This window comes from Ceratocystis lukuohia (genome assembly GCF_044167205.1).
Source record: "Ceratocystis lukuohia strain C4212 chromosome Unknown Supercontig1_pilon, whole genome shotgun sequence".
NCBI lineage: Eukaryota > Fungi > Ascomycota > Sordariomycetes > Microascales > Ceratocystidaceae > Ceratocystis > Ceratocystis lukuohia.
The window spans coordinates 4,992,758-5,014,805 of record NW_027263520.1 but is presented as its reverse complement, the minus strand read 5'-3'; the positions used below and the strand labels follow the sequence as shown (position 1 = coordinate 5,014,805).

General features: G+C 49.6%; 6 protein-coding genes across 6 annotated transcripts; 3 read left to right on the top strand and 3 right to left on the bottom strand.

The window, feature by feature from the left end:
- Nucleotides 1-5,303: 5,303 nt before the first annotated feature.
- On the top strand, nucleotides 5,304-6,153 carry HOO65_011247 (uncharacterized protein; the record flags this gene model as incomplete). The annotated part of the gene is made up of 2 exons (XM_071006101.1): nucleotides 5,304-5,646; nucleotides 5,735-6,153. The coding sequence occupies 2 exons, from the start codon at nucleotides 5,304-5,306 to the stop codon at nucleotides 6,151-6,153; spliced, it is 762 nt and encodes a 253-aa protein (XP_070863068.1).
- Nucleotides 6,154-8,920: 2,767 nt separating this feature from the next.
- Nucleotides 8,921-9,556, top strand: HOO65_011246 (uncharacterized protein; the record flags this gene model as incomplete). Its single annotated transcript, XM_071006169.1, has 2 exons — nucleotides 8,921-8,965; nucleotides 9,239-9,556. The coding sequence occupies 2 exons, from the start codon at nucleotides 8,921-8,923 to the stop codon at nucleotides 9,554-9,556; spliced, it is 363 nt and encodes a 120-aa protein (XP_070863067.1).
- A 1,589-nt stretch (nucleotides 9,557-11,145) lies between these two features.
- HOO65_011245 (Translocation protein sec72) lies at nucleotides 11,146-11,760 on the bottom strand (the record flags this gene model as incomplete). The annotated part of the gene is made up of 1 exon (XM_070999921.1): nucleotides 11,146-11,760. The coding sequence occupies one exon, from the start codon at nucleotides 11,758-11,760 to the stop codon at nucleotides 11,146-11,148; it is 615 nt and encodes a 204-aa protein (XP_070863066.1).
- Nucleotides 11,761-12,966: 1,206 nt separating this feature from the next.
- On the top strand, nucleotides 12,967-14,069 carry HOO65_011244 (Zinc-type alcohol dehydrogenase-like protein PB24D3.08c; the record flags this gene model as incomplete). The annotated part of the gene is made up of 2 exons (XM_071005996.1): nucleotides 12,967-13,734; nucleotides 13,797-14,069. The coding sequence occupies 2 exons, from the start codon at nucleotides 12,967-12,969 to the stop codon at nucleotides 14,067-14,069; spliced, it is 1,041 nt and encodes a 346-aa protein (XP_070863065.1).
- Nucleotides 14,070-14,556: 487 nt separating this feature from the next.
- HOO65_011243 (uncharacterized protein) lies at nucleotides 14,557-15,041 on the bottom strand (the record flags this gene model as incomplete). The annotated part of the gene is made up of 2 exons (XM_071006209.1): nucleotides 14,557-14,678; nucleotides 14,774-15,041. The coding sequence occupies 2 exons, from the start codon at nucleotides 15,039-15,041 to the stop codon at nucleotides 14,557-14,559; spliced, it is 390 nt and encodes a 129-aa protein (XP_070863064.1).
- Nucleotides 15,042-15,609: 568 nt separating this feature from the next.
- HOO65_011242 (Protein YTP1) lies at nucleotides 15,610-17,572 on the bottom strand (the record flags this gene model as incomplete). Its single annotated transcript, XM_071005598.1, has 3 exons — nucleotides 15,610-16,899; nucleotides 17,185-17,262; nucleotides 17,435-17,572. The coding sequence occupies 3 exons, from the start codon at nucleotides 17,570-17,572 to the stop codon at nucleotides 15,610-15,612; spliced, it is 1,506 nt and encodes a 501-aa protein (XP_070863063.1).
- Nucleotides 17,573-22,048: the final 4,476 nt, after the last annotated feature.

The following is a 22,048-nucleotide window of genomic DNA, read 5'->3' as shown; positions in this document are numbered from 1 at the left end:
GTAATTTCTACACCTCCCTTGGTTCATGTTCTGTATAGCCATGTCAACTCTGTAGGTTGTCCCAAAACCCAGGCGGAAATTGACAAAAGTGACCATCTTCAGCTGGTAGTCTAGGCGCCTTGACCGAATTTATTTCTCGGCGCAAAGGCTCGTCAGCGCGTTTTCTCTTTTGACTGTCCGCAGGAGAACGGGCTAGATATGAGGGCTAGTCGGCTCAGTGCCAGTTTCGGTTGCGTCGTGTCGTCACGCCACGGGCGCCCATTGCTGGGAGGTGAAAGGGGATCTGCAGCATTCTGTCGGAGTTATGGGGAAACTGTTGGCGGGGAGCGCGTTGTACATGCACTTAATGCCATGGTTTATTCTTCAAGTGCGGTACGAGCTAATGGGTAGCCGCTCAAGTAAGGCGACCATGGTATGCAGATCCACCTTTGTGCCCAGTCGTTTCCGCAGAAGCTCCGGGTGGTGGTTATTTATGAAGGGAGACTATACGCAACACCGCTCAAGGCTGTTTTTTGGCGCCGTGAACCAGAATACCTAGATCTGTTCAGCTACTTTCCACTTTGCCGGTACCGCCATGTCATGCTCCACCTCGGTGTTTTGCTGACATCAAAGGCCCGAGCTTGCAGGCTAGGGGTCACTTACGAGGTCACATGAAGGCCTGTTGTTAGGCTCTGGTGAAATTTGTGATACCTCTGAGTGCTTTTTACCATGTCATCAGAAGATGCCCTAGCATCGACCAAATGGGAGCCCCTACAAAAGCCGCTATACCTTTGCTCTGACCGACTTCTAGCCTCTTCTCTCTGTGCGATGAGTGATGGTATTACTCGAGAACGCTAGTGTATGTGTTTTAGAAGGCTGGAGCATCTGGATATGTATATTTTTGCTAGGAGCATTTGTTGGACAAATACATATACATGCATCAAATAAGCATTAGGCTGTTAGGAAGAGCTTTGGCAGTGGTCCTACTTTTCAAATGCCTCAGCCTTTTCGTCATCCTTCTACAGGTTAGGCTGTTTCAGCATCTGGCCGCCACTAACAGCCGCTTCTATTAGATCTTTTCGTATTTGAGCAAATACCGCTTGGGTGAGGCTTGACTCCCTTCGCTTCGCCATAGTCGTATCCCCAGAACAGTCTAGCCGAGCATGCAGTGGGCGTTATTTAACGATTGGGACTACATCGGCATGAAGGAGCGCTTACTGGGGCTGCTCGCAGAGATCGACAAGTCTGTACTCGTGCGCCACGTTAGGCTCATCAAAGGCTAGAAAGCTACCTTGAGACAGCCCTCCTCGGCGGGACAGTACTAGATTCTTTTTGAAATGGCTGCCGAGTATGGCAGTTTGGCCATTGCCCGAGTTGGCTTGCCTCGGTATCGAGACAGGTAGGATATCGAGCGCAATATCTGCAGTCCGTCAGTAGATGGCTAATTATACTGTCCCAGCTCTGTCCCTGGCATAGAGGAATCCATGGTGGGCGATATTGTTTTTTTTGGAAATGGCGAGGAGGAACTTTACTTCACGCCACCTGGGCCTACAGTATTCCAGACAGCATATCCTCGAGATATGGGGGAGAAGCTATACGGTCTTTGTCCTGTCTCACTTATTGACGTCTGCCACGATCTCTAGCGTATCTGAGTCTCGAATCCTCCCTCGGCGAATACAGCCTCGGATATTGCCTGCGATGCCATGATTTGCCCGACTATATTGAGTGTAGTGCTTCAAGTAGGGTGGCAAGAAGGCTGGCGTGTTTCTTTGCGGCCTAGCGATTCTGCAAGAACTCCGAGGTTGACATTTGGGATGGCTCGCACCTACACAATCTACCTGCAGCCGAGAGCATCCAATCATTATAGAAGATAACTCGACTTGAGCTAAAAAAGGAAAAGAATGCGGGCTGCGTTGCCGGGTTGAAGGAGTTTCAATCCAGAAGCTTGTCAGTTACTCCCTCTGCAAGTTACGGTGGGGTTGGCTAACCCGACTTGAGAGGCATTCAAGATGATCGGAAATAGACAGAAGCCCTAGAGGTATATAAGCAGCTATGCTTCTCTTCGCGACGGCAGATGCCCTCTTTGGCTAGTCGATGGTCCTCCTCGCAAACTCTCCAAGCTCATTCGTCTGTCCGCCAATATGGGAACACCTAAGATCAGATTGGAATTTGTTATCGGGAATTCGTCCATAGGTACAAGCACATGAGTTATTGTGGCTCGCGCTGCGCTTTCACAGAGCCCCCCAGCCTCCATTCTCTGTCTAGCCGGAGTCATCCGTAGACGGAGCAAGGCTGGCCACCATCAGAAAGAGAAAGCCTGTATCTATTTGCAAGGAAAGCAGTGCGCCTAGCCTTGCGCTAGGATATTTGGCATGATGGAGGGAGGCAGTACCACTGCGATATTGCGAATCTTGTGTGGTTAGCGCATCTGCCTGCTCCCCCTAGGCTTTTGGCTCTCCCTCATCTATCCCGGCCTCTTCGTGAAAGCAGCCTTTACTACGAGAAGTAACGTGGCGTGAAACTTCGCCAGACGTTGCCTCTGCATACGCAGCCTTTCTGCCAGACCTGGCCAGGTGGCTTTCCTCGAAATGCCGGATGAACTCACCTGCGCACACGCTCGAATCCCCGCCAGATGGTTGGTTTAAGAAGTATCCATGACCATAATGATGATTTACCCAAACTTGCTTGTCTTGGAGGTGAAGACTGCAAGCTTAATATCCTCTTTTTGGGTGGGCCGCATGGCAAGCCGATGCGCTGCGCTGTAGTTTTCCGGCGACTGTAAACGCTCTTCCGCCGTACTATATAGGTATTATTGAGAGTGAACTCTAGTTTATCAAAAGGTAGAGGTGGCTAATCCACCCCGGGCGAGGCGGCTGTTTGAAGTGCCACCTGGCACCAGATGGCAGACAAGTACCAATTCTTAAGCGCCGAGGAAGTGGAGCGCTGTCCAGGATGAGTAAGTACTGTCACATCAAGGGCGTCTCTGATTGGCCAGCAACACCACACCCCACTTATAGATAAAAAAACAAAGATTTATTCCCCATAGCTATTACTCTATGCACTACGGTTACACAAAACCTCGACCAATCTGCAATTACCACTTTTAGTCTGCTCGAGTCCGGGTTTCGGGGAAGGATTAGGAGAAGTTATGAAGGAAGAAAAAGAAAGTTCACCTCAACTCAGCTTGGTGGGGGGCTTTCGGATAGCGATGTATCATCAGGTCAGATCCACGTCAACGAGCGCACATTCTTTGATTAAACTGGTCGGAAAAAAAATAAGAAATAGTCCGCTAATGATGTGCTTCTTACAGTCGTCATTGCGCCACGTCTTTTCCGTAAACCCCATCCCTCCCCATGGCATCAATCAGTAACTTAGGCACATCTTGCCCATCCATCCCTCTTCTGTATCTTGCTTATTTCCCTCATCAGAACCCAGCTTTAGATGAGTACGAGATATCTGCTACTATCCGCTACATTGTATCCAGCCTCGTCTGGTAACATGACCTTATCCCGTGGTGTACAACTATCAAGCACAAAACCCACCCCTTTTCTCCTCCCTGCCCCCTTTCTCATCTCATACCTAACAGCAGCCGCATGGCCAATGCCACTCCTTCTCGAACGACAAAACTGATTCTTTTGGGTTAGTCCGATTCTGCAAGTATACTGCGGTACCACACTGGCTGGAACTAGACAACTTTGTGTGCACATTTGCACATAAAATGGCGGGAGAGGTATTGGATGAGCGCCGCGTAGTACGATAAGACAGAATCAATAGAACAGTGGCTAGATACAGCAAGAAAAGGGGCGATGTAGGACGCACGACAACCACCTTCTCGCCGAGACTTTCATCAAGCAAATTGGCCGACGCCACAAGCAATACAGCAGCGCAAAACTCGTGCTGAACTTTTCTCTACACATAGCTTCTAGATACCCTGTAATTTCAGTTTCCGACACGTCCAGCACTGTCGTACATGTCAATCTTGCCTGGTTCGCCAATGTATCAAGGCCCTTATCAAAACAAGAGAAATATCGATAGACTAGCCGTCAGTCTTTTGGCACCGCCTGTATGTCCTTCGTAATTTAACCACATGTACTTGCTCTACATGGCACATGCACTTCCCTGCACCATGTGCACTCCACTCACTTCATTGTTAGCTCCATTTTCCAGACTAATAGTTACACAATGGCAAGAAAGAAAAATAAGAGGAATAAAACCCCCAACTTTCAGCAGCAAGCCATGGAGACACTCCCCATTTTGTTGAGACGCACCACCAAGCAGCCTCCGAATCAACAGCAGCCACTATGTCTTGACCCGTGCTGCTGTCTCCCACTGCCTGTTGAATGGCGTAAAAGGTATTGGGGTGCTGATGTTGCCACTCGGTATACGCTCACCTGTCCCGCTTGTGTTCTGCTCGTGTATATATGTCAATATTTATTGACATGTATATGGCTTCACCGCATAGTTTCTGTCTTGCCGTTTTGCTTGGCCAAGTCGACCACGTCTCCATCTTCAAGACAACCATTTCACTATAACCCAAGACCTTTACCAGACAAAATCAGGCAAACAGAGTGAGCCGGCCCAACAGTCAGTAGTTTCTTACCAAGCCATGGCCAACTTCTAGACTTTGTGAATGTTCTAAGAAATAGTGAGTATGAGAGGGGTGAGAATGGGTGTCTCTATATCTGTATGTGCATGAGCAAGGGTTCCTTTTGTGGCAATGTCTAAGGGCATAGCTGGCTTGTATGTATGTATGTATGTAAGTTTAAGATTCATTGCTTTTTTTCGTCGCGCAGTATGGCTTGTTTTCCCCGGCTGATTGGCTAGCCGACCTTGCCCGCTGGCGGGCTTTTGACGAAGGTGTAGAACAATGGCAAAAGGCAAAGACGCATGCCCATGGACCGAGCTGATGGAGATGGCTTGCTGGCTGGCTGACAGTTGACTTTGCTCTCTTTTTTTTCTCGCTTCCCCTTCCCCCCTCATTACCTTCCATCAGCCAAATCCCTCAATTTTTATTTTTATTTTTTTTTCCTTTTCAGAACAAATACTTGACAAAAGGCGCACAGTATGAAGGAAAATAGCCGGAAGGGCCACTACCTCGTTACATGCATTGTGTGTTCGGTGGCAGTATAGACAGGCAGTCGCAAGGACTATAAGAAGGGCGACGTTCAACATACCATCCGTTCTAGACTCCAACAGGAATTCAGTCTTTTCTCTTGTTTTCATCCACCCCGCCAATACCCGCTGTTCTTTACTCTATTTCTCGGAACACTTTATCTTGTTGCCTTCTTTGTTGATATTGCCCCTTCTCTCTCAATCCACTCATAATGTGTCACGGTCTTCCTCGTCTCCATCAGTGTAGCCATACATCGCTGACATGGAACTACTGCCTTGGAGCTGTCCTCGATCTCAATACTGGCTATGCGTCGCCCTGTGCTAAGAAAAGCATCGCCCGCCTACAGCCTACCATGAACAAGTGTCAGTTGAAAAACTGCTACTTCATGGACCTTGGCAGCCAGTGGACATGCTGCATGTGCAATAATGGGCCAAATGAGAAGGGCTGGTGTGAAGCCATCCTTCCCAAATATGTCAAAGATCCGGAGACACACCGAACCAAAGTAGTCGAGACATTTTGCAGTCATGGGTGTTGTGCAAACTGCATACGAGGTGGTAAGTACAGCATAGTACTGTCGTCTTTTAGGGTTGGGGTACCACTAACACCACCATCCTCTCTTCTTTCTTTACTCCATCTATATAGGCCCTACGATAGATAACAGCGATCTCCCTCAGGGGAGAAATATGCCTTCCTTCGAGGGACATAGGAGCAAAAATAGCCGCCACTTTGATACCGAGGTATACCACAGAGGTTCGGGCGCGGCGACACCAGCCAGTTCAACACGCCGGACAGGTCACTCGAGCTATACTGAGTCCTCGTATGATATGGCTGATGACCCATGGGCTTCACAGCAACAACAGCAGCCGGCTTACTCTGCCCAGGAAGGCTACGAATACTGCGAATACGATGAATACGGCACGGATGAACGTGTGTGGTCCAAGACCTCGCCGTGCTCATCACGCACTTCAGGCACTGGATCTTCCCCAAGCTCGGGCGGATCTGTAGTGCTGGACTATTCAGCCAAGCCCCGCAAGAGCACCAAGGGCAAACGACGAGCGTAATAGAGGTCTGGGGCATTGAATCAGGATATAAGGGAGGGAACAGGTGCAGAGATGCATGGCTAAAGACTGTCATGTGCTGCTTATGCACCAAGTAATGTAGCAATGGAAATCGCGGCTTGGACTTGCGTGGTTTTGTCGGAGAATTACGTGGGTCATGCCTTTTTTTATTTTTTTTTTGTTTTTTTCTGGGGCGAGCCGAAGTGGCCGAAAGGTTTGGGAGAGAGAAGAGGAGGAGGGGATGGAAAATGTTTTGTTTCGTGTTATAAAAAAGGAAGAGCCCTTGAGTCGGTTTGGGTTGGTTGGGTGGCTGCGGGTTGTCTCCCTCACCAGAGAGTCGGGTTCTTGTCGAAGGGTCGCTAATGTTAGAGAATCGATAATGGTTTGCAAATAATAACAAAGTTATCATGCATTTTGCGGCGCCATCTTGTTTGTCGAAACTGGAAGAAGTTATCTATATCTCTGTCTAGCTAAGGCTGTGGTAGGCTAGCCGAAAACACCAAGAAGTTGCAATCGTCACAGGTGCCCTGAGCTTGCCGGGTAGTGAGACGTTTGAGGGGCTGGTGGCCGGCCACGTGAAAACCATGTGCGTATCCACATTCGCTCCTTTTTTCCCACAAACTTATTGTCTGTGCTACTTCTATCGTCATGTTACCAGCTCCAATGGTGTTCGTGATGGTGATACCGAGATTAGATATCAGGGCTCTGGGGCTCTTGTTGTGTTGAAACGAAAACGTAGACAACTTGGTTTGTTGTTACCTTAACCCAGTCGGTTTTTGGTGTGGACGGATTCAAGGCTGCTGCAAATGATGGCATCCATGCTGAAACACCCATGGACTCATTTCGATCGCTCTAGCCAGCTCGCTTATAGTCAGTAAAGGGCAAAATGGGTTGCGATGGCATGATGTTAGCCTTAGCCAAACCAATGAAAGCCTCTATCGCATCGTCAGACAAGGACAAAATTTTGCATTAGAGAAAGCAAGCCTTATGAGCCTTTGTCACGCATCAAGAGGGTTTCCTGGTGTTCTTTGTTGGCTTATGTCTCTCCCTTTCTTCCTTCCAACCCTCCCTTTGGAGATGGGCTTTGCTTGAAACGCGGGAGAAACAATAGAAAGACTCCGGCAGAGGAAGCCTGAATAGAATCCCTTTCATCCACTTATGCAGATCATGTCTCGCTTTTTCAGTGATCGCAGCGAGAAGCGCCTGCTCATGTAGGAATGGTGCTAGAAAGGACGAGTTAATATTGCTTTTTCTGCAATGACAAAGGCTAAACACTCAACTGACACTACTCCTCCCACCAGCAGGCTCAGCAAGCTCAACAGGTATTATAAGACTGGCTGTGTCTTGAGCAAGGGCTGATGTGGCATGTTGAGACTAGTGAGGAGGACCCTGCATTATCTCTGCACTCGCGGAGTAGAGCAGCGATTCGCTAGCAGGGACCTCATCAGGGACATACCCTGTTTTGCGGAGCTGCAAGCTTGTGGTATTAACTGACCATGGTGATAAAGCCTGCCTGGCCTGTTTCTGGCCTTTTCTTTCGTATGCAAGCGTGGCGTAGTATGGAGTGGCGCGGGTCTTTTTATAGGGAAGAGAAGAGACATCAAGGTACCAGATACCTCTGCCAGCAAGCTGTTGGATTGGATGGCATGACCATGCAACGGCAGCGAACAAGGCAGGCACGAGCAAGGCAGGCAAGCGCAAACAAGGCAAGCGCAAACAAGGCCGGCCTGAAAAACCAGCTTTTGGGCGAGCGTTTGCATGAACTGTTTGCATGGCATGGCAGATGACCCAGAGTCTAGATCCAGAGCCCACAGCGAGATCCATACATGGCAATAGCCAGACCCAGAACCAAAGAATGCACACAACCACGGGGCACAGACCTTGTTGCAATCATCTTGCTGGCGGGTAGCTTGCTCACATACTTGTGGCCTGTACAGAAGTAGCATGAGCACGCACACCAATGACCCTCCTTCCCTGTTTGCTACTCCTTCTTTTTCCCATCCCTACAAGCCAGCAGCAGCTCTGATGCCGCAGTGACTCAAGCTATCTACTAATTAGGCTTTTATGCAAATGCTCAACGCTACGCTCTTTCCTTCCTGTGTTTTTGGCCGGGCAAATTCTCCTTCCTTGTCTCTATTCTGCGTCTTCTCTTGTGCCTGCTTGCATCTTGTACCTTTGTATCCTGGTAATCTTCGTACCTCTGTATCTTTGCGTCTTCGTCCCCCTCCTCTCTGTTCTGGTCTGAGCGACCTCCACTCGGGTAAAGATCACCGGCCATCAGACCCTTATTTCCATTTATCTTCTATTTCTTTTTTTTTTACTGGTGCAACATCAAGATCGCCAGCAATAAACAGCGAGCCTGAGCGGCCGCTCTTGTGCTTTTATTTTGCTATATTTAACCCTTGACTGCCCCGACCAGACCAAACCTGTCCGTCGCGTGTTTTATCTGCCCTTTTTTCCTCATTCTGTTTTCTCTTTTTATTTTCTCTTTGACTTCCGCTCAATTTTAACTGAACCCTTTCCATTCACTAAAAACTGGCCTATCCTTGCCTTGGCCTTGTCTTTTGCTCAGCAAGTTGAACCCAAAGTTCTTTATTTTACCGAGCCTTCGCCACTTTTCCTCTTCTTTTTGTTCATCTCGTCTTTTTTCCTTCTTCCGCTCCCCAGCGCCCAGAACTTTTGATATTTCCGATATCCGTCCATCGCCATATCGCCTCCATTTTCTTTTCTTCTCTACGCCCCCCCCCCCCCCTCTGCAAAGCATCGCAAAATGCCTGTTTCCATAGACTCTGAGCGGCCTATTATGGCACCCTCGGTAGGTTTTCCCCCAACTCTAGTGGTTTTCGCCTTCGGCAGCCCCCTCCCCCCTCACAAATCAATCCCCTCTCCTATGTCCTATCCTCATTTTATTGAGATGAAGACGGCTTGTCAAAAACGTGATAGATAGTTTCCTAAATCTTAGGAGTCCGCCGGTACAACTCAAAAACCCCAGATTCCTATTGTAAACAAAAGGACGACAGTGTCATTTCTGCTACTGTGAACCTCTTCTATCGCCATCTGCTCTAACACCCAAAACCTCTCACCACAGGCTCGCAACTCGATTCGCTACAGCACCTTCAGCATGGCCCCATCTATCGCTCTCTCTGTCGACTCGACCGCCACTACAGTGCCTACAGAGATTACCACAATTGCCTCCGGCCTCGCCCGCATGGAAAACAAGGCACTCTCCTCTCAGCGTGTCACCCTCTCTGAAGAGCGTACCTCATATATGGCTAAGCTCGCCCTTGGTGCAAAGCTCGACCGCGCTCTAGACCGTCGCATGTCCGGTCAGGATGCTGTTATGCGCCCTCGCTCTGGCACTCTGCCTGAAAGCAACAAACTGTCGGAAAAGACTGCTGCTGCTTGAGTTCCGCCTCTTTACTTGTTACTCTTTTGGATGACAGGACTATCCTATCCGCTCGTGGCAATCCCTGTGAGAGTTTAAATCCCTATATTTAGGGCTGCTTATCACGACGCATTCCTCAACACCCACCCTTCATCATACCCAACTACCAGAATCCAATATTCTGAACTTTTCTGTTTATTGCTCCAACTTCCATGAAATGATTTTGAGACAAGCCCTCTCTTCAACGCACATGTTTCCTTTCCTCTTCCCCTTACTACTCCCTTTCTTGACCAGTCGATTCGCGCTAGTCCACATCTATATTTTTAGCTCGGTATTGCGATCGACAATTTTCAGCACTTTGTTTTTACGCGCCTTGCTTCTTCCGCCACACATGGTAGAAGTACTGTCATGTCATCCCCTCTACCGTCCCCACCTCCCATCTACTTTAGTGGACAATGTACCAGGCCCGTTAACCGAAATGTGGCTGCGGCATGTTATTTTCATCAGGACAGGCCCTGTTTGGTCCTTCTTATGAAAATGGTAGACGCCTCTAAACGTGAGGTTTCTCTCTTCCTGTCGTTAACCTTGGCTAAGTTAGTCAATTGTGTCTAGCATGATAAGGCGCTTGCATCTTCGTGCGCAACCGCCTTGCATAGATCAGGGAGGGCCCTGTCACTTGTATGGATCATGTGGTGAGGGCGCGGAGGAGCATTGGAGATTGTTATCATGTCTGGGTGTTCTTATTCCATGGATGACTTGATGTTGTTGTCGTTTTCTTCTTATACTGGTTGGAAGGGTCTAGTCTAGGCCCCCGTGTTTTTCTTTATTTTTTTTCACTGTTCCTTTGTTTGATTCGGCCATCCCTTTTTTTTCGATCTCGATCCCTCTCTTTTCTTGTCTTTGGTCAATGTTTGCTTGCTGTTTTTTTTTTCTTGATACACTGATATGTTTGTTCTGTATGAATTTTTTTCTTTTATGGGCGGGAGTTGCACCCTTTTGACGGCTGTTTACTGTAATCTTGACACGTTTTCTTGTCGCTACTATGAAGCCCATATTGGCCCCTTGCCGCATGTGTAGAATGGTGTGAGGTTTAACCCACTAATGTCGTGAATGCAAATATCCAACACGGGATGTAGAAAACTATACGCAGTTCAAGCTCAAATTGACGCTACCTGTAGAAATATCGCCCCTAAACCAAAAGACAAAGAAAAGAAGATGGGGGGGGGGGGAAACAAAGCAAAACAAAACAAAACAAAACAAGTATGCTCCAGACGCCATGTGCACAGCTCGGCTTTGGCACCACCATACTACCCAGCCAATAGCTTTCCAAAAGTCAGGGTGGTGTTTTTCTTTGTGTTCATCCGTGTGTCTGAGGAGAACGGACAAAGAGAGACACATCCAACCATCGAGGCGGGGTTCTCTAAGATCTGCACTGAGGAAAACGAGCAAAAACAAAAAAAAAGGCGCACCTTCCGGGGGACATAGCTAGCCTCATGAGCAACTGCGGTAACACGGCCGTTTCTGTCGTACAAAGATCATGTCGCACCGTCCGTCCGCTATCTCCCACAGTCTAGAACTATAGTGAGCCTCGGAAACACTGGGTAATGATTTCAGATCTGACTGCTGCTCTCCAGCTTAGTGTTGATGTCTTTCAGCAGTGCAACCAGCTCTGCCTCTTCGCCTTCCAGCTCCAGCGATCTTCCAACCCATTCTTGGGCCTCGATCAAGCGGCCCATTTCAATGAGGCAGCGGCCTCGGCGCCACCAGGCCTTTGCGTTGCCAACTCGCTTCGCCTCAACGCTTGCCTGGGCATCGATCGCGCCTTCGGGCCACTGCATTAAAGCCATGTAAGCCTGGGCACGATTCGCATAGAGTGCCGCAACCTCGTCGCGCACAAGCTGGCATGGCTCCCATGCTGGGCGCTGCAGGGCCATGTCCAGGCCAGAGGTGTAGAACTTGATGGCCTCGGTGTACTTGGAGCGGCGGAACTCGTTGTTGCCCTGCTCGCGTAGCTTGGTAACAGCGGCGGAGCGCTTGGGGTACACGGGGATCGGTGGCGGCGGCACGATACTGCCGGTTTCGATGTTGATGATGCTGCGGTGGAGGTCGTTGAGGGCGGCAAGCTCGGCGGCAAGAGCACGTGAAGGTGCGGAGGTGGCACTTATGGCCTTGGACTGAGGGTCCATTTGGATTGGCACGAGATCGAAGTGTGTGAGTTCCGACATTATTGCGGTATTGTGGTTGAGCAATCGAGACGGACGGGGTTATGAAAGAAAGGAATTTATTATTGCTGCGTTAACACAGTTAGAGAGAGAGTGTGTGTGCCTTTGCGCCACTGTGGTTCTCAAAATTGTGAAATAGAAAGAAAGAAAGAATTTCGGAGTGAAGCTTCACCAGACTGCACAAGGTAGAGAGTGTTTGTGAAGTCGCAACAAGCTCTGTGATATCTGTCAATTACGATGCCTTATCGATTAGAGACCCACTTATTTATGCTTCTCATTCAAGGGTTGCCAGCATAATTAGAAGTTGTAACAGTAGGGTTAATTGCTCCACTCGGACAGACTTGTGCTGAATTGTCCGAGCTTCCAAGCTCAGGGCTGAGTGGCTTTTACGGAGATGTCAGTTTCTCTACATGGTTTGCAAATATCTCCTTAAGTCCTTAAAGTCCTTGAAGTCCTTTCTATTCTGTCGACAAGCCCAAGTTGCTGACAAAGAGTCACTTGTTGCAATCACGGGGCTAACTGCTTTTCGTATAAAATAGTGCTTGGTAACAGGCCAATTGGTAATAAGGTTTGTCGGAGGTAGCAGCCCGGATAGACCAAGTCTGGCGTTTCGGAGACGGAGCCAAAGCAGACTCATGCTCCGTATTATAGAGTGTTGGGAAAGCCGTCAAAGCCGCGCGTTGTGTTAACAGACGCCTAAATAGGAAGTCATGAGACCCTATGAGCCGAGGCTTTGGGAATTTGAATTGTGTCATTTATGCAGCAAGGCAGGGCAAGGCATCCTGTGTCTCGTTCGAGGGACCCGAATTACAAGCCTTACAAGCCGAGTATTGCGGGCCCCAAGGTAAAAAGAACGTGGGGAACAAAGGCAGGAGAGGGCGTAGAGCCCTTGGAACAAGGTAGAATCCCATGGAAAAGGAACCAACAAATGTCGTACTGCAGGATCGCCAAATATCGATGTATGGCCGAACGGAGAACCGGCTCAAAGAGGAAATCAGCTATTCAGCGTTTACCTTAGCTTGCTCGGTGAGAATGACTGGTCTGAGACCTGGAGTGGTCAGAAAATCCAGTGGCGGAAAGATAACAACTATATAAAGCGGCTAGCACCTCGCTGTCCCTTGGCCAGTCAGCACACTCTCGCCTCAACTTTCTACTCCATCTCAATCAACCTTTTGTTATCCCCCATCCCCACACATATTCCTGGTCACAATGGTTCAGAACAACAGCGTTATCTACAAGAAGCTCCCCGAGCGGGCTCCCGTTGTCGGAGAGCATCTTGTCCTTGAAGACCGCCCAGTCGATGTTGACAACGCTAAAGCGCCCCCGGGCGGCCTATATGTCAAGGTTCTCTGGGCCTCCCTAGATCCCTATATGCGCGGACGTCTTCGCGACCCCAAGATCCCCTCTTATGTACCGCCCTATGAGCTAAATGGCCCCATCTCCGGCTACTGCGTGTGCAAGGTGCTCCATAGCGATAACAGCTCTTATGCTGTCGGCGACCTGGTTGCCTCACCGGCGGCCCTAGCTGAGTACTCCCCTGTGCCGGCACAGGCCATGGGTCATGTCAACAAGATTAAGAATGACTTTGGTCTGTCTCTAGGCCAGTTTGTAGGCGCCCTGGGTATGCCTGGTGTCACAGCCTATGAAGGCCTGTACCGCATCGGTAAGCCTAAGAAAGGCGAGACGGTGTTCGTGTCGTCAGCTGCAGGTGCTGTTGGTCAAATGGTTGGCCAATTGGCCAAGATGGAAGGCTGCTTTGTTATTGGCAGCGTGGGCAGCAAGGAGAAAGTCGGCTTTGTCACTAAGGAGCTCGGCTTTGATGCTGCCTTTAACTACAAGGAGGAAACGCCCGAGGCGGCACTGACGCGTCTGGCTCCTAAAGGCGTTGACATCTATTATGAGAATGTCGGCGCCGAACATCTCGATGCTGCCCTGAACCACATGAACGTCAAAGGCCGGATTATTTGCTGTGGAATGGTAAGATGAGCCCCTCAAGGAATTCTTGACTACACGTAATATTAACCTACATTCTACATTAGATTTCCCAGTACAATACCCCAGCATCTGAGCGTTACGGCATTAAGAATTACATGTCTATTGTTACTAAGCAACTGGCCATTGAAGGCTTTATTGTCCAATATAATCAGGAGACAGTCGACAAGCTGCGCGAGTACGCCGGTCCGCTAATAAAAGAGGGCAAGATTGTGGCCAAACTGGACATCACCAATGGAATTGGTGCTGCTGCCGATGGTTTTGTTGGTATGCTGGCTGGCAAGAACTTTGGTAAAGCGGTTGTCAAGATTGCAGAGTAGAAGGGGGTTGTGCTGGATGGCGAGCTATGATGCATGTAATGGACGATATATGAGCAACAAAGAAGAGGATGTACAGACATCCCCAACTAGCTGTGAGGACAGCCATGCAGCGAAATACAAATATTACAAGTCGATGAGATTCTATTTCGATATCCAGAGAAGGAAACAAAAACTAGTCTTGGGCACCGCCTACCTCCGCTGTGTCTGTGTGTATCTTCGCTTTTCTAGTCCAAGAATATGCCGACGACCAAAGCATCCCAAACTCAAACGCCTATAAAACGCCGTATTTTTCGTTGTCATGAGAATATCTTGCCTTCCTTTGCTATTGCTTGCCCGCCTTTTTTTTACCCTTAATATAACGATGAGGGGGGCCTTTTCCTATCTTCAACGCTTCCACTATTGAGGCTGCTATGGCCACTGTTCGTAAAAGAGAGCAGGATATGGCTATGGAGAGAGCCATCTATTCCATTTTACTAGCCCCCACTCCTCAGGCGATGTTTGCTCCATTATCGAGTTCCATCTCGTCGGCTTTGGCGGTGGCTGTGGCACTAGAAGCGGCCTTTTGGTTCTTGAATCTTCCGCCAGCCCGAGCCTTAACGGTAGAAGCATCTAAAGGCAGAGTCGTGTCAGTTTATATCCAGAATGCAGCCGGCAAACAAGCAACAAAACCCTAGCAGGGTATGGCGGGACACATAGGCACTTACCACTCATCTCTACTTCGCCGCTCTCGGCCATCTTGCGCTCTGCCGCACGTGCTAACGCTCTATCACGCTTCTGTTGGTTCTTCTTGCTCAACTCCTTGCCGGGACCCGTGGTGGGGCGGAAGCCTGGCCTCGCGCCACGGCGGATGGCGTTCTTGGTAATGCCGCTCTTGCGCTGGGCCTCAGACTTTTGCCGCTGGGCCCGGCCCTTGGTGCCGGTGTAGACGGCACGGTTGAGCTTGGACTTGAAGTTGGGGTTCTTGATGGCCATTGTTGAGCTGTAATTGTCGGGCAGGAAAAGGAGAAAAGGCTATACTCGAGTGGACAGTGCACTTATAGACCTAGACGGCAGAAGATATGGGTATATGAGTCAGGATAGGTGGTCAAGATGACTTTGATGAACGCTTTGGTGGTAGAATGATCAGGCTATAGCATGACGAAAGAGCCCCATGGAGAAAATTGGGCGGTGGGAAATTTTCTCGCCGGCAGAATGTAGGGTGCCTGTGCTCTGACCGCCTTTTTGGCATAAGATGTTGACCAAGACAAGACAAGCAGATTAAAAAAGTACAGTACATCTCTCATTGATTGGTCTATATCACCACACCTTGAACTAGAAAGAGAAAACCATACTTTAAAATTTAAAATCAAATCAAATCAAAAACAAAATCTATCCCCGCCGAAATGTAACGCCGAGCCTGAGATGAACATAACATAACATCTGGTGCCATGCATGACTAGCTAAATGGAAGTTGTGTGTGTGTGCATGCAACATATGTGTTCCCGCGGCCACCAAAACAAGCTTTGACCTAGTCCCCAAAAACCAGCAGCTTTGTCTTCAGCTACTTAGAGGAGGTATTCGTGCTTGTTCCCTCAGAGCGCGCTTTTGAGCCTCCATTTTTAGCCAAAAAGCCATGCTCATCGTCATCGTCATCATCTGTAAGCCCTGCCAGCTCAAATTCACTAGCATGCGCAGCCTGGTGCTCGGCCTCAACATCATTCTGCGGAATGCGTTGGTGGTCGTTAGGAAGGGCTATGGAGCTGGACAGGTTGTCGTATAGACGAATGACGAAATTGGCGAATAGGAAGGTCAAAGCGGCCATGGAAATCGTGATGAAGATGAAAGAGACATGGTCCATGTCCGACTGCTCGATGAGGTTCATCTGTTCCTCGGTGGCGCTCATCAAGAGAAATCCAGAAAGGTAAAGAAGCTTTGGAGAAGAGTGAAGAGTTAGTAGTGGAATAGCCCAGCCGCAGGTTTCTATAGGGACGATTTGACTTACGAAGATGGGGAGGTACTGGAAGCTGCTGTACGAGTAGCCGTCATCAGTCAAAGCAGCCTGGTCGCGCAGCACGAAGCATATCTCGATAATCCGCGTTACTCCAGCACCCATCAGGCAGTAGCCGAACATTTTATGCACCATAGTAGATGTCATAGTTTCCTGGGGATGCGATGACATGCCCCAGCCAGTGACGATGAGGACAAATCCGGGGATAAAATTGCGCTTGGGATTTCCAAAGCGGTCAGTACTGAGCCAGATGCCGACAAGGCCCGTTGCCCACCAAATGACGCCGATGGTGGTATGCTGCCAGTCATTTTTAACCCAGGCGGTGCCCCAGTGGTGTTCAGTAAACGTGTTGACGCACCCAAACGCGGCTATGATGATAGAATCGAAGAACTCCTGCGAGCGGCCGCTGCGGCGCAACCATCTCTGGCCCACTGCCACAAACAGGGCCATGACAGTCGCATAGCCGATGAAGGCACCGCCCATGATGAAGTGCGCAGCGCACTGGCCGGTATGGTCTCCCTGGCAGAAGCCAAGGGTGGTAATGCCACCAAAGATCATCTGGACCCAGGCTATGACGGGGAAGGTCTTGCCGAGGACGCTGTGGACGGGACGTATTAACGACCCAATGCGACCGCCAATACTCTTGACGCCAAAGGGGAGCCACAGATAGAAGCCCGCCACACACTGGGTGGCGATGGCAATGAAAATGACACCGCTAAATTTAGTGTGCACATTGCTAGCACGGAACATTCGGCCCTTGTGGAAATAGCCTAAGAGATAGCCAAAGGCGGCTAGCGAGGTAGCCAGAATCTGGACGGGAATGTGCCAGCGGTTTTTGGTCATCTATAGAGAGGGTTGGTGGAGATTAGACGGGGTTAGGGAGACAGAGAAAAGGGCAAAGAAAGCAAGCAAACGTGAGAGGGATCCCCTGTCCTGTCAAGAGAAAGCGCTGCAAGCTTCAGTGATGGCACGGAAAAAAGCCAAGAGCCAAGATTTCTTTTGGTCTTTTTTTTTTTTTTTTTTTTCTTTTCCAACGAGGCAATTCATCGTGCTATCACTCAAGTGAAGGGGTTTCTAGTGTCTTGTCACACGTGGTTGCATAATGAGGGCGGCAGAGAAGCAACTTACACCAAGAACCATTCCAATGGGGTAGAGAATACCGACAGACAACATCATGACGAAGATGTGTAGCCAGAGGGTCGCATCCTGCAGGAGAGAAAAAAGAGAACGAGAGACAAGTGGAGGGTCAGCAAGTGTGGCGTTTCACAGAGGTTGAGTCGCAGAAGTCAAGTATCGCAAGCTGCAAGCCAGCGTGTCTCTGAAGCAGATGCAGGCGCAGATACGGCCAGGGAAAGGGAAGGAAAGCATATATACGCACCAGCGGGTCCGATGAGATCGTCTCGTCTTCTGCGATGCGGGAGTCGTCGTGGAAGGCAACAGCGTGGCCAACCAGTGTCGAGAAAGCGATGAGGCCTGTGGCAGCCTTGACAGACCGCACAGGCAGAGAAGAGGCCATGGTAAGGGGGTCTAGGACTTGGTTGAGCTTGTTTGAATGATAGAATAGCTCTGCGCTAGGAGGGAAAGAATGAGGAAAAGATGTCGCAAAGAAGTTGGCTGAAGAGGTTGTTTTGTTTTAGCCGTGGTTGGCCGGTGCAGTTGCTATCTTATTCTGCTTCCCTTATTTTCATTTGCGAAAGGGGGCGGCGATGAAGGGAATTGGAAGCAGAGCCACGCAATTAGCAAGTGACTGATGCTTTGGTTAGGAGGGTTTTGGGCGTATTATTTTTATGTTTATGTGCTTAGTGTCGAGCCGTATTACTTTTTCAGCGGAAGCATGGGAAGAGCGCTGGAACAAGGGGCAAGGTCGGAAGCTAGATAGACATAGTTCAAGGGCCGGAACAGCCGGGCCACAAAGAGAGAGAAAGAGATGGATAGATGGAGGCAGAGAGAGAGAGAGAGAGAGAGAGAGAGAGAGAGGGAGAGAGAAGGAGAGACAATATCGACAGGGCGAGTTGTAGAATATGAAGAACAAGTCGGACGTCTAGGCCGTGGATGGGGAGAGGAAGAAAAGATGCGCTGAAGAGTGCTGAAGAGTGCTGAATAGTACGCTGACAAACACGCTGAAAAATACCGCTGGAAACATTGGTCGGAGAAATTTGGGATGGCTAGGTGCTTAGTGGGAACCCCTAAGCTTGGTGGGGTAGAGCAGTCCTAGAGAGCTTTATAGTGAGTTAAGTTCGCTGTAAGCACTTTGATACAAAGCCGCGTCAGAGCGCCCCGAAAGGCCCCAGCATTTGACAGGCAGTCGGGGCCTTGAGCCATGGTTTTGTTTAGTGTTTCGAAGGTGGGCCGGGAAAGCTTTGGTTGGGGGGTTGTGCTCACGTTTGAGGTTTTAGAAATGATATGATGGGGAAGAGCTATGGCCAGCCAGGTCAAGCCAAGTCTGGCTGTGTGCGGGCGTTGTGTGCGCACATCATGCTGCTGCTAGTACTTGCAGGCTCAAGCCCAGCCAGCCCTTGCAGCGATTTGCGTTGGCGACAAAGCTTAGAGCAATCCATCCACCATTCTCTGTCGTCAACTGCATGTATGCTTGGTATGCACACTGGAAATGCTTATCTGGCTACTACTGCTACTGTTATCGCCTGCCTATCTGCAGTTGCTACCCTGTCGCCAGCTGACCCCAGACTTGCAATCAGCTGATATTAGAGCAGCCTGCCGCAAGCACGTATAGCACGAAGCCCTACTTCCCCTTCCCTTGATACGGGGACAGAGAATCAATCAGAGTATAAACGTTTCAAATTGCGTTTTTGTCTGTGCGCCCGGTTCAATGGACCAAAACCCAACGATTTGTCTTGCAAATTTAGTCTGATGTTGCTAGCTAACCCTGACAGGCCCGGCTGGGCCTTGCCTTGGCAGCCCTAAGAGAACGTGGAGCGGGTGCCAAGGGTTATCTCTCTCGGCGAACGTCTCGGCGAACAAGCAGGTGAAGTGCAAAAACAGCACCCATAGCAGTGTGTCAGTCACGTGACATGGCGGACACGAAGACCCGTGGACCCTAACATCTGACGATATCGATATATCGGTGTCAAGCTCTCGCACGAGAAAAAATTCCGTTCTATCCCCCAGAGCATTGTTCCCATTTTTTGACGTTTTCGGGCTGGTTGTCTTTTCCTTGATGATCGATGGTTCATTTTCTTGGCTTTGCACACCCCCTCCGCACAGAGATGCCATTGGCTGTTTATTCCCGTTTTTCACCCAATCAGAGGGCATTTAGGCGATTGTGCTGCTCTTCGTTTCAGTAGAGGGTGCTTGTCTTGGCTGCCCAGTCTGGCCGCAGATCAGTTGATGGGCCGTTTTTGTGGTGGGCGGCTATTGTGCGGCCTGCGAAAAAGTGAGGGAGTGCTAGTCTAGTAGTACGGCCATCTAGTGTCTAGGGCGGGTTCTGCTTGTTGGAAGACAAGGTCAAGCGACAAGTCGATTATTCAGGGCTGTCCCGTCTACGAACGACTAGGAGAGACCCTGTCTAGCAAGACCTGCTTGCAAGCTTGCCCTGAGGCAGAGGGCTTGACGTCATTGCTAGGGCATTGTTGGATAGACAATGCAGCAGGCCGGACTCGGGCGAGAGGAGTGGGCTGACGGGCGCGCGCGGCCGGGATGAAATCGCGTGTGGGACGTCGCTGCGAGTTGTTTCGGGATAATTGGCTGTCAAGATCAGAAAGCGAACGTGCTTGCGAGGGCGAAGGGGAAGGAGGAAGGCAAAATGAAATGATAGACATCGAGGCCAAGGCCGTCTATTACGTCATCTGTGAGAGAATTACAGAGTTACAAGGAGGCCATTGATATGGGCATGAGAGGGCAAGAGAACACAAAGAGACGAGCTGAAAAAAAAAAAAAAAGAGGTGAGAAGCAGGAAGACAACGGGGGCAGGGTCGGCGATCAGAGGCGGAAGAAGAAACAGAGATGGGTGAGTGGGAATATCGCTAATGCACAAGGCTTATAAGAACAAACGAGGCTAGTCGCTGGGAGAGGCCGGGTCTCGAAGAATCTGGGTGACTGGGTGGTGGTGATTGGGTGGTTTGGGGGGGGGGCCTGTAAGTGGCCGCACACACAAGCTTGATGGGAGGGTGTGAGCAAGTGTGCAAGTATCTATCGTGGAAGAATGTGCATGTGTGCGCGCACAAACTCGTTTGTACCAGGGATAAACCAACCCAAGCCGAGCGTGTAGGCCTGGTCGCTGTCAAGACCCAAGGAGGGCTCCTATGGTGCTGGCACAATATAATTGTGCAAGGTGCGATGCTGCATGACAGCTAGCAAACCTCATGCAAAGTAAAAATAGAGTGACTAGAGGAATAAGGCCTCCTGTTTGCTGTTTGGGCTATGTGCATAAGATCGAGATATGAATAGGCAGATATGCACAAAGTACTTTTATGCAATAAAGCAGCAGAAGCAGCGGCAGCAGCAGCAGCAGCACACTATTGGCAGAAAACTAGAAAGGCGGTGAAGGGGCTGCTCGCGACAGCTTAACATGGACATCACATCACGTTTCACGCATTTGTTCTATTTACGAGCATGTGTCAAAGAGAAGAATAAAAGAGCAAAAGGACCTACAAGCCCAGGGCCTAGGGAGGTCACAAAATAAAAGAACAATAGAACAAAGCTTGACGAGGAAATGATAAGCGGGAGAGGGATAGGAGAAGGAAGGAGGCGTTGCTTAGGGTTAGGGTTGGAATTGAAAATCAGGGGTCGATAGAAAGCGACGTAAGTAGGCCACGAAACAGAACAACAAAGGCAAGGCAAGGCCTAATCAAAAACCAACAGAAACTGCTAGGAGGAGGACATTGAGGGCGGCTATTGGCTGTCTTCTTCCCCTGTTGCTGTGCCGCGTTGGGACATAGGCGAAAGACGGACCTTAATTGGATGGGACAAAAAAAAAAGAATAAATAATACTGGGATAACAGCTAACATCTCTACTATACAGTACTTACTCCCATTAAGCGTCCAGGCCGCGGTTCTCGTCCTGTTGCATATTATCGTCTCCATCGTCTCCTCCTCCTCTTTTATATTGGCCGAGAGAAGCACTGCCTCGTGTTTTTCATCCCCTATGCAATCTCTCTCGGCATGTAATACAACCCAAGACTCCCCGTGTATAATAGAATACACAACTTGGCTATACCCGGATTCCAAGTCACCTATACTTGCACAGCAGCATCGCATGCAGGCATCTATACTAGCCGCAAGCTATACATGCATATAGACGACAAAGAGCAGGATAAAGAGCGAAGCGTCGTTCTCCCTCCTCTCCCCTGCACGACAATGCCATGCCTAATTTTGTGCGAGTCTGACCCCCGGACCGAAGAGGTGGAGTTGGGCGCGTGCATAAACGGGTCTTGGGGCGTCTGTGCTGGGCCTGTCTTGCTTAGCCAGCGAGTAGTAAGAGACAGGAGACAGGAGACAGAAAGGAAAGAGAAAGGGGAGGGAAGGGTTAGGGGGAGGGGGAAGAGGGAGGGGCTTTGGTGTGCTGCGATGTTGGTGTCCTGCTAGCCTGCCTGCTTGTGTTCTCCCGGATCACCAAGTGGCAGGTTTCCTCTTCCTCCGCGACGTGTACAGAAAGAAACAAGCGGCAGCATTGACGAGAGCCATAGGGCGTTTTCCTTTGCTTTCTTTTGCAAAAGCAAAAACAAAAGGGAGACGAAAAAAAAAAAAAAAAAGCTTTGACGTGCTGCCAGCCAAACAGCTGGCCATCATAATACAGGTGATATAGGGAGGCAAAATCACAAGGACGGCTAATAAACTCTCCAAGCGGACATGTTTCAAGCAAAGTTCCGGCGTTTATTGTTTATTATTTTTTCTTCTCTTTTCCCTCCGTCTCGACAGAGAACAGCTGGCAGTCAGCTAAGTGGCCAATGTCTGGGTTTTCCCACCGTTTCCTCTCTTTTCTTCTTGCCATCAAGATGTTCCGAGACGCTGTCTTGCGTCTCTCGCTCCCCTCCCA